The 11,306-nt window shown below is 40.2% G+C and overlaps 1 protein-coding gene across 1 annotated transcript in view; it reads left to right on the top strand.

The window, feature by feature from the left end:
- rhoq (ras homolog family member Q) overlaps nt 1–10,046 on the top strand; it is a 65,148-nt gene extending 55,102 nt beyond the window's left edge. The window contains exons 4-5 of the mRNA XM_061910896.1: nt 2,597–2,692; nt 5,880–10,046. Of these exons, the coding sequence (XP_061766880.1) occupies nt 2,597–2,692; nt 5,880–6,041 (258 nt within the window). The 3' untranslated portion in view covers nt 6,042–10,046. The remainder of the gene's footprint in view (nt 1–2,596; nt 2,693–5,879) is intronic.
- Nucleotides 10,047–11,306: the final 1,260 nt, after the last annotated feature.

Consider the following 11,306-nt stretch of genomic DNA (forward strand, 5'->3'; position numbering starts at 1 on the left):
AACCTTCACACTATGCTTTTGTCCCCGATGCCAAATTTCTACTGGAACAATGGGATACGTGTGCACATCCCCATGAATACATCTAATTCGCCCCTGTGTTGCCTGCCTCAACGCCCCGGACCGAACCAGGTTTTGGTGGATCATGGTTTGTTTGCACCCCGAATCCACCATTGCCTGGTATATACTCCCTTGAACCCTTACCGGGACACAGTACGCCTCCCCTGGATCGGAGGCGGGTGCTGGGGGCTCGACCACCCGTATCATCTGCCCCACCTCCATCAGTGAGCATTCCCTGCGCACGTGACCAGGTTGGCCGCACCCCCAGCACACCGGCCCTGGCGTTCGAGGTGCCGTCTGCGGGGGAAGCCCTTGTTGCGCAGCGCCGGTAACCTGGACAGAGGGAGGAATGTCACACATTTTATAACCCCCTTATCTCCCCCTCAATAGTACTGGAGTATGATGTGTGTGCGTGGATGAGTGTTTGTGCGTGTGTGTGCATGTCCCTGTCCGGGCTGGCGGCCTCCTGCGTCTGCCAGCTCCGTCTCCTGGGTGCTGGGATGGGTCGCTCGGCCACTCGTGGTGCTGCTCTGGATCTGTCGGCTGCCCGTGGCGCTGGTGTGGGTCTTTCGGCAGTCTTGGCGCTTCCTTCCCGGTATACCGCCAGATGATCCTCGACCAGGGCCACCGCGGCCATCAGGTCCTGCGGGCGATGGTACCGCACCCAAGCGGCCGTCTGGGCTGGGATGGCCTCCACAAACTGCTCCAGGAGGATCCGCTACAGCATCTTGCTGTCGGCCTCCTGGGGTTCCAGCCACCGGACGGCCGCATCCCGAAGCTGCTGCGCCAGCACGAATGGTCGGTCCTCGGGCCTCAGTCGCATGGCACGGAACCGGCGTCGGTGGTCCTCCGGGTGGCTGCCGATGCGGTCTAATATTGCCCGGCGTAGGTTGGGGAAATGCACCCGAGCGTGCGCTGCGCGACTAGGCGCCGCCCGCTGCGCCTCCCCCGCCAGGAGCGGCAGCAGCTTGACACCCCACTCGGTGTCCGGCCAGCTGCATGCTGTCGCTGCGGTCTCAGATACGTCGAGGAATACTTGCGGGTCCTCTCCCTCCAACATCCTCTGCATGGCGGTCCCCTTCCCCTTCTCCTTTCCTCTGGACTGGCTCACCAGTGCTTGCAGTACTTGCGTCTGTTGCATGCTTGCCTCCATCTGCTGCTTGTTGGCTGCTGACACCTCTGCCAGCACTCTTTCCAGTGCCTCCAGGGGGTTTGGGGCCGTCAGCCTTCCTCGGTCCTTGCTTGGTTGGGCGCCAACTGTGACAGGTTTGTGGCGTGGGGTCTTCAGGACCGAAGGATCACAGCAGGAATTCAAGTTGACAATTCTTTTTAATCTTTTTACACACAATATTTCTTCTTTTGTTTGTTCCCAAAAGGATTTTCTTTTAATTTTTAATTTTCACAACAGTTCCTCTTCTTCGTTCACTCCCCAAGTCTTTTCAGTCTTAGCTCGTTCACTCACAAAGTTTTTAACTCGCTCAGTCCTCCCACAACCCTTCTGGCGTCCTCAGCACCTCCTGGGGTCCTTCTGGCTTTTCAGCCCCGCCCTGCTGTCACCAACGCTGCTAAATAGAGACAGGTGATTAGATAACTCGTTCCAGCTGAGGTATCCACTCACCTGTCATCTTGCTTCCAGCCGGTTCCTGTGCATGCCATCGCCGGCAGGCGGCGCGTGACCACGCCCCGCCTCTCACAGTGGACTCGTCAGACCACAGTAATCTAATCAAATTCTAAAGTTAATGATTACTAGCACAATTTTTTTTTTTTTTATGAGTTTGAACATCAATTATGTTGTCTTTGTAGCATATTCAACTGATTATGGGTTGAAAATGATTTGCCAATCTTTGTAGTCCGTTTATATTTACATCTCACACAATTTCCCAACTCATATGGAAACGAGGTTTGTATAATTTATAACTTGGGAAATTCCGCGGGCAAGATTGTGGACACTGGCGGCCCAAATCCAGCTCACGGGCCGTAGTTTGAGGGCCCCTGATATAAACATAATAATTTAAATAATAGATTTATAAATCAAATCATAGCCCCTGAATCGTAATGATAATCGAATATGAGGTGCCAAAAAGATTCCCACCTCTACTCACTAGCCACATTTGCTACATAATGAAAAAATAATCTGCCTCACAATACACAGGTCCTGGGTTCAATCCTGCGCCCAGAAGTTTTCTGTGTGGAGCTTGCATGTTCTCCCCCTGACTGCGTGGGTTCCCACCGGGTACTCTGGCTTCCTCCCACTTCCAAAGACATGCACCTGGGGATAGGTTGATTGGCAACACTAAATTGGCCCTAGTGTGTGAATGTGAGTGTGAATGTTGTCTGTCTATCTGTGTTGGCCCTGTGAAGAGGAGGCGATTTATCCAGGGTGTACACCGCCTTCCGCCCGAATGCAGCTGAGATAGGCTCCAGCACCCCCTGGGACCTCGAACGGGACAAGCGGTAGAAATGGATGGATGGACGGATGAAATAAGATTGAGTGCAAGTCTGTGCTAATATCTATTTTCTCTCACACTAAATTTCACAGATTGACCTACGTGATGACCCCAAGACCATTGCCAAACTCAATAATATGAAAGAGAAACCTGTAGCGACTGAGCAAGGGCAGAAACTAGCAAAGGAGGTGTGTATGTTTGGAACAGAATCTGATGGTGTTTAACCCTTGTATTGTATGTGAGATGTACTTATTTCTGGAGTTCACTGAAATGACACTCAGACCAATCTGTTAAAAATGTATATTCATATTCACGTAAAGAACCTAAACAATCTGTAAATATTTCAGTGATTTTTAAATGAAGACAGACCTAGCTATTCTTTTTTTTGTACTTATTCCTTGCAGTGTCACAGCGGCTTAAACCTTTGCAAGATGTGCAGTTAATACATTATCCGACCAGCTCCTTTAATATAGGGCTCTTATGTTCCAGTTTTGCACACATTTCCATTATTTAGTAAATGTAAAAATGTATTATACTGTTTTTTATTACAAATGCACTGTTTTTTAAAGTTGCTAGTGAAACAAAATAAATGTAAAACTGCATTATTATATATAAAATATAGATACATCAATAATCAATTTTTAATCGAATCATAGCTTTTGAATCGTGAGGTGCCCAAAGATTCCTACCTCTTGTAAGCACACGCCTATTTCTCTGTGGTAGTCGTGCACTCACAGCAGTAAAACTATTTAAAAAAAAAAAAAAAAAGAGAATTCTCTTAAATTATTTCAATCATTTATTCCAATAATTTCAGGTCAGCTTCTCATGCTTTATCTTTTCTCCAAGTTTATACAGCAACTGACGTTAAAAGCTACAAAGGTTGTCTGTTTAGTGTTTAAAGTTTATGGTTGTGTGAGATTTCTAAATGTCATTGTGTCATGCTTAATAAAAAATATTGTTTAATAGCAATATGTTTTCAAAAAAAGTCATGAAACCGGTAAAAATGTATTATACCAGATTACCAATGAGCTGAGCAAATTTGAATGTTATCCACATTATTCACATCCAAATTCTCTTTGAGGCTTGCGAGCCACAATCGACTTCTTTCTTTTTAGACAATCACTCTGTCTACACTGTTTTCCACAACTGTGAAGATACAGTAGTACCATATTTTTCAGACTATAAATCGCAGTTTTTATCTTAGTTTGGCCGGGGGTGCGACATATGTACCCCGGAGTGACTTATGTGTGAAATTATTAACACATTATCATAAAATATCACATATTATTATCTCCTTCGCGAAAGAGACAAAGAAAATGTCAGCAATCGTCACACACACGTCAGCAATCGTCACATACACGTGAACCAATAAGAATTCGGGTCATGGCAGAAGTGCATTGTGGGTCATGGAATGCTCATTGCTACATGCTACTGCCGTAGCTATTAAAATGGATCATTTCATCGTTGGCGGTAACTTATAAAAACTGAGAAGGGCTGAACAAAAATGGCACCGAAAAGGAAATCATGTACTGCAGATTACAAGCTGGACGTAATGAAATATGCAACAGAAAACGACGAGGGAAAGCGGCGCATACCTTTGGAGTTGGCAGAGTTGTTTAGAAGCGACATCGAGGAAGAAGATTTCATCGGATTTATCGATTAGGAGTGACAGATTGTTTGGTAAACGAATAGCATGTTTTATATGTTATAGTTATTTGAATGACTCTTACCATAATATGTTACGTTAACATACCAGGCAGCTTCTCCGTTGGTTATTTATGCGTCAAATAACTTACACTTATTCAGCCTGTTGTTCGCTATTCTTTATTTATTTTAAATTGCCTTTGAAATGTCTATTCTTGGTGTTGGATTTTATCAAATAAATTTCCCCCAAAAATGCGACTTATACTCCAGTGCGATGTATATATGTTTTTTTCCTTCATTATTATGCATTTTCGGCCGGTGCGACGTATACTCCGGAGCGATTTATAATCCGAAAAATACGGTACTGTAGATGTTTTTTTATGTTTGCTCAATTCTGACAGCCACAAAACCACTGCAAAAGTTAATCATTGAGCTTTAGCAGAGATGCTAACTGTCCCTTTCACATACAATATATTGTTGTGATTTTCTCTACGATTGATGACATTCTGCTTGTTACAAGAAAACACTTGATATGAAGCACACTGCAACTTTTGCAAGAAAATAGTTCTATGGCAAATCGGTTCTGAAGTTTGCTATAATTTTTTTTCAATTAATTTACAATAGACAGACTTCTGGAGTATTTAGAATGTTTAGCCATTTTGTTTCCAATGTAAAATAGACAAGTGAATTCATGAATTTACTTAATACATTTTATGATTTTCATTCTGGACCTCTGCTTTTCCTTTGTCTGTGTACCTTTTTGTCCGTATGGATATGAAATGGTCTTAAAAGGCTTAAGGTCTTAAGTTTGACTTGTTGAAACCTGCAGAGACCCTGCATGTTCCAAGAGAAATTAACAAGTAGATTAATAATAGTTTTGAAAAAAAAAATACAAGAAATGACAAAATATAATCACATACGTCAACAGTAAAGTTTTGTTTTAAAATGTATCTATTATCATTTATGTGCCAAATAATATATCATGACATATAATATTGTAAGAGTTTGTGTCACACCTGGACATGGATTGTATTTGCTTCTTCGATGCAAAGTATGATTGGCACGAGCCAGACGAGAGTGTAAGTACATGGCTGTTTATTTGAATACTAATGACAAAAATAAACAAACTAAGGGTGCTCACAAGGATGTACAAAAACTTGGCTACAAACAGGAAAACAAAACAACTGCTCGATGGCAGGAAAGACAATGAACTATAAACTTAAACTTGCACTGTGGCAGAACTATAAAAAACTAAAACAAAAACACTTACTGTGACCGAAACAAGGGGCATGGATAGCAAGGTGCGTAGCAGGTAATCGTGGGTGCGTGAAGGCATGAAGGCAAGCACATGCAAAAATCCCAGACTGATGGACAGAAAGTAAAATCCTTAAATACTGGCTGTGGTATTTAGTAACAGGTGTGAGAACTGAGGGACGGGGCGTGACAAGGTGGGAACTAATGAGTTACTATTGAAACAAACAAAACCAGGAAGTGCAAAACATGACTAGAGTCCAGAAAACAAAACATGATCAAACATAAAACCAGATTAACAGGCATGACAGTTTGCAATATAGAATGTAGGCTTCATTGCCAATACCTACAAATGTTCTAAGATAGGTTTCAACACTGAACCATCTTGTTGTTGGGTGACTGTGACCTCCAGATTAAGAAGGTTATAGGAAATGGATTTATACTTGAAACTGATCCATCTTTTTCCTTCCTCCTGCACAGATTGGTGCATGTTGCTATGTGGAATGTTCCGCACTAACCCAGAAGGGCCTGAAAACCGTCTTTGATGAAGCCATCATTGCCATCTTGGCTCCCAAGAGGAAGAAGAGTGCTCTGAAGAGAAGACTGGGACCCAGTTGCATCAACTGCTGTCTGATCACATGATACACACACGTGTCATTATGTGTCTTAGATTTACGGAATGACGCCAGCTGAGTAGAGGACATCATCAGAGTGACTTTTTAAGCTGCAAGGCACACAGAAGTTCATGACTTTGAAAGAAGAGTTTACTGCATTACCACAGCACAATATCCAAAAGACTCTTCTAATTTTAGTTGTTTTAATCTCTAAATTACTTTTTCGACATTGAGTATGATATGTTTGCATTTAAAATTGAGATTTATGCTTGATTAAAAAAAAAAAAAATCAGAATATGAATATTATTACTTTTGAGAAGGCCTGTCAAAGGAAAAACGGTAACGCAGAAATCAACCACAACCATTTTTGTCCTGCCACTTTCTCTAATTTGTCAGTTGACAAGCTACAGATAAACCAGGTGTGAGGTGAGTCTCCCTTAGAGCCACCAGAAGACTGTAGCAGCTTGAGCAAGATGAAGAAAACCATCTGTTTCACACCTGCTCAGTGAGCTTCAGTCATGTTACAACTAAAATTGCTTCATACCTCTGACAGTGAGCAACTACAGCCAGAAAATATGCTCCGGTAAATATTTTTGTGTTGCCCGGAAGGCCCCAGACGGTTCATGTTCTTGGGATTTAACCCCTGGATTAAACCACATGTGCTTATGTATGTATAAGGGGTAACAACTCAGTCGTAAAGTGAAATGTTGTATCAACAAAATATTTTGGACCTAGAACTGTCTATTTTTAAAGTTAATATTTTCTTTAGGTGTACTTTTATCTCTTTCACAGTATGCTAGCAAGATAGACAAATGGTCTTTTAGGAGTGCTGCATACATAACTCCCAAAGAAACAAATGACACAGACTGTCATCAAACACGGGTGGAAAAAAAAGACCTAATTCTACTGTACTTTATATTAAAGATGAAGCACACTCTTCTGTTCTTAACACTGCCGCTCTTCAAGCACAGTGATGGGCTTGCAGGCACAAACTTGAGCACAGTTTAGCGTTATACCAACTCACAATCTGTAGAGTGGGGAAAATAATTATTTGATCAGAACAGTCCGTCATTTTTGATTATTTCAACAGACTGTGAACAGAATAAACATTAAATGTACTAGAATATTTTGTATTTTGATTGAGTGGAAAAATAATTGGATCCCTAAGCAAAATGAGAGAAAAACCCTGTCTGGCAAGCACAAAGTCCGACGTTAGTTTTTGAATTTGCACACGTCTCAGGAGTGATTTTGGTGCAGACCTCTACAGATTACAGAAGGTTTGGAAGTCAACTTAAATATTCTGATATTTTATAAGACTAGCTAGGACCTGAAGTGCTTCTTTTTTAAGTCATTTTTGTTCTTCCCCAGGCTGTATATGTTCATGCTAGAACACCAATCCACTTCATTGTTCTACCTAAAGCCAGGATTTCGTCCTCAATGCGGTGAGGTCATCCTCTACCTTTGGCAGAGAAACAGCCCCAAAGTAGAATGTTTCCACCTCTATGGTTGACAGTGAGTAGTATTCTTTTGTCGCCAAACACGACAAGTTGAGTCTATGTCAAAGAAAATTTCGGGCTCATCAAACAGAGTTCATTTCTTCGATCCCAGGCCAGTTAGTCTTGTTTGTTGGTCAGGGATCAAATACCTATTTCAGTTACAAATCAGGATATAACCTTTTATGTAATGATTTTAATTGTTTTTGTTTCTGGTACAAAAAAAAAGCTACCATGAAAATATTGACTGTTCATGTCTTTTTAAGGGGTTAGATTGATAAAATCAGCAAAAGATCAAACAATGATTATATCCCCACTGTACATGCATCCAGTTTTACGATTTGATTACAATGCTTGTGATTGAAATTGTTAATAGTAGCTTTTTCAGACAAAAAAGAAAGAGATAATCAGACAAACTATCTGGAATTACATTTGTAACATTTTTCCCCCTAAAAAGCTATAATGAAGGCACTAAATCAAGATGCAATAGAACTGCTTTTGAAAAAATATGTTTAGCTTGCCAATAGTCTACCTGTTCTGGCTGACCACCCAAAAAATAATCAGAAATCCCCACTGACTGACCGCTATATTACATGAGTTCAAAAACATGTTTCCCATTTACAAATAGAGTAATGTAAGTCATTAATCTATGTGTTGCCAAAATGATTCCACTTCATCTTGTTTTGTTACTTTTAATGCAATGTGACTGGTACTCAAGGCCTATGGACGATTCACATGAAAACATGTGGTTCATTTGCAACAAAATTATCACGGTTAATATTATTGCAGTATTGTTGAAAGTGCTCAAGATGAACTTGTACCGTAGTTTTCGGAGTATAAGTCACTCCGGAGTATAAGTCGCACCTGCCGAAAATCCATAATAAAGAAGGGAAAAACCATATATAAATCGCACTGGAGGATAAGTCTCATTTTTGGGGGAACACCAAAAATGCCAAACACCAAGAATAGACATTTGAAAGGCAATTTAAAATAAATAAAGAATAGTGAACAACAGGCTGAATAAGTGTACGTTATATGACGCATAAATAACCAACTGAGAATGTGCCTGGTATGTTAACGTAACATATTATGGTAAGAGTCATTCAAATAACTATAACATATAGAACATGCTATACGTTTACCAAAAAATCTGTCACTCCTAATCGCTAAATCCGATGAAATCTTATACGTCTAGTCTCTTACGTGAATGAGCTAAATAATATTGTTTGATATTTTACGGTAATATGTTAATACATTCACACATAAATCGCTCCTGAGTATAAGTCGCACCCTGGCCAAACTATGAAAAAAACTGCGACTTATTGTCCGAAAAATACGGTACAAACACTGAAATGTTTTGATTACAAGAATGAAGATAAATAGACCCACTGTTAGAAAGCCCACTATTTTGCATGTTTTACGTTTCTTATGCTCCACTGACAGATACCCTACAAAAGAGTGTTCTGGCAGGCATTGTTGTGTCCTACTCTGTTCAGTGGTCCTTGAACGCACCATAAAAACACCGCCTATATTTCTCTGAGTATATATCGATCACTCTGGTCTAAGACAGCACAGCTTTTCGGTTCAATTTGCACAATTCAATATCTTAGTTGTTCAGGCAGCAATGTGTTTATACAAGCTGAGATTGGGCTATGTCGTATTCATGTCAGCATTTAATATCAGGTTTTTCTGAGTTTATTCATCAGAGCGTGGCTTTCATTGTTTTTTGATCATTTTAATTTAAAACTATAAAACTAACATTTCAGTTCTTCCGCAGTTAATATTAATATCGTTACATCCCTATTTGCAACCAATGGAATCGAAGCTCGTTTACATTTAAAGCCAAAAGGATGCAGCTTTAACAAGCAGTTTTGTAAACGTTAAATTGGTCACTGCAGCCCGAATGAGTATCCGCCAAAGCCTGACAGGTCTATTGTGCTTTATTTGGTTGCAATGTGAACCCTCCAAAGCTGGTTTAATGTTAAAATGACCCCACTACTTGTTGTGACTGAGAAACCACTACTTTTTCACACTTTAAGGATGATATTGAAACTATTTCTACCACCATCCTTTTCAGGTTGGATCAACAATCATACAGCTCGTCAATTTCACCAAAATCCACTTAAAAATCTTAATTTTCAAGCTGCAGTTCTTGCTATCTTCTAAAACATAGAGTAACTAATACAAAGTACAACATATTTAAAATTTACATCGAATGTTATTTACCAGCCTGATGGGCACTGCATGAGTGTCTTGCAAAACAAAGTTTCTAATAAGCCAAACATCCCAGAAAATTGACTGCTTGTGTTCTTTGTATGTTTTTTAAAGTGCCATCTGTAGCAAAAGAACAGTAGTTCTTTTCAGTATCTGATGCGATTGATGCTTTAATGGTGCTCCTTTTCTCTACCCCAGCTTGCTCGACTGTATTGTCATAGTGTGTTGTGGGGTGGGGTGGGGTCGTCTTTGGCCCCAAAACGCTGCAGCAATCAGTGCATTGATGCTCCATGTCTGCTCAATAAAAGTGTAAACTGTGTTAAAAAGCTTTCTTTGTTGGTTTACTTGGGAAAGCAACATGATGTAAAATTGATGGTGACATTCCTAGTTTAGCATGTGCATTGGGAATGCATTCCAACAAGAATGAGTTATTGTGAAGGCAGGGTACTCTGCTGAATTTACACTTGAAGACACAATTATTTTTCCCCTTGTGGGATGTGTGCTGGCAGTTTAAATAGGAAAGCAAAACAAGCATTGACTTGAATGGTCAGATTCAAATAAGGCCTTTATCTGCACAAATCAGGTGTGAATGATTGCAATGACTACAGTTTAAGCCGAAGGGTCAATCTAGTAAACATCGTCATTTGTTAAACTGACATTTTTAAAATGCCAAACACACCTGCCAATGTTATGGGAAAAAAACCAACACCTCACTGCGATTTGAATTAGGGCAGGCCGATATGGCCTTTTTTTAATATCTCGATATTTTTAGGCTATATCGCTATACACAATGTATATCTCGATATTTTGCCTTGGCCTTGAATAAACACTTGATGCATATAATCACAGCAGTATTATGATTCTATGTGTCTACATTAAAATTCTTGTTCATACTGCATTAATATATGCTCATTTTAAACTTTCATCCTGAGAAGGAAATCCCAACTAAGTCAATTGACCAAAACTGTATTTATTAAACAGTTATTAAGCATTGGCACAAACATTCATGTAATTTCAATACCGAAAGTGAAAGATAGTCAGAGACATCTTAAAACAAGCTGAGTGCACTTTTGTGAATGATGTCATTAAGATGACATATCAAAACAACAGTAAATTAAAGTGCACTTTTTGTTTTCAGAACGCCAATACAATAGTTTAAAACAAATAAAGTGCACTTTTGTGCATGATGTCACACAAAATATTTCAATAACTGTCTAATAAAAATGAGCTGCATAGTAGGAAATCAAATAGTGTTCGTCCTTTGCTATGTGGTAGGTTACCACGGACGTTATTAAATTCTGTTGTCAACTATTTTTTTTCATACGGTGTTGATCTGGAAATGTTTGCCTCAACATTTTGATGGTGTGGGCGTGTGGCACCAAACGGTGATGTTCACATGCGGAGTTTCTAGCACTCTTCCTTCTCTAGCAGGTGACTTTTCAAATGATGCTACATACAGTGGGGCAAAAAAGTATTTAGTCAGCCACTGATTGTGCAAGTTCTCCCACTTAAAATGATGACAGGGGTCTGTAATTTTCATCATAGGTACACTTCAACTGTGACAGAAAGAATGTGGAAAAAAAATC

The sequence above is a fragment of the Nerophis ophidion genome, linkage group LG09, assembly GCF_033978795.1.
Source record: "Nerophis ophidion isolate RoL-2023_Sa linkage group LG09, RoL_Noph_v1.0, whole genome shotgun sequence".
Taxonomy (NCBI): Eukaryota; Metazoa; Chordata; class Actinopteri; order Syngnathiformes; family Syngnathidae; genus Nerophis; species Nerophis ophidion.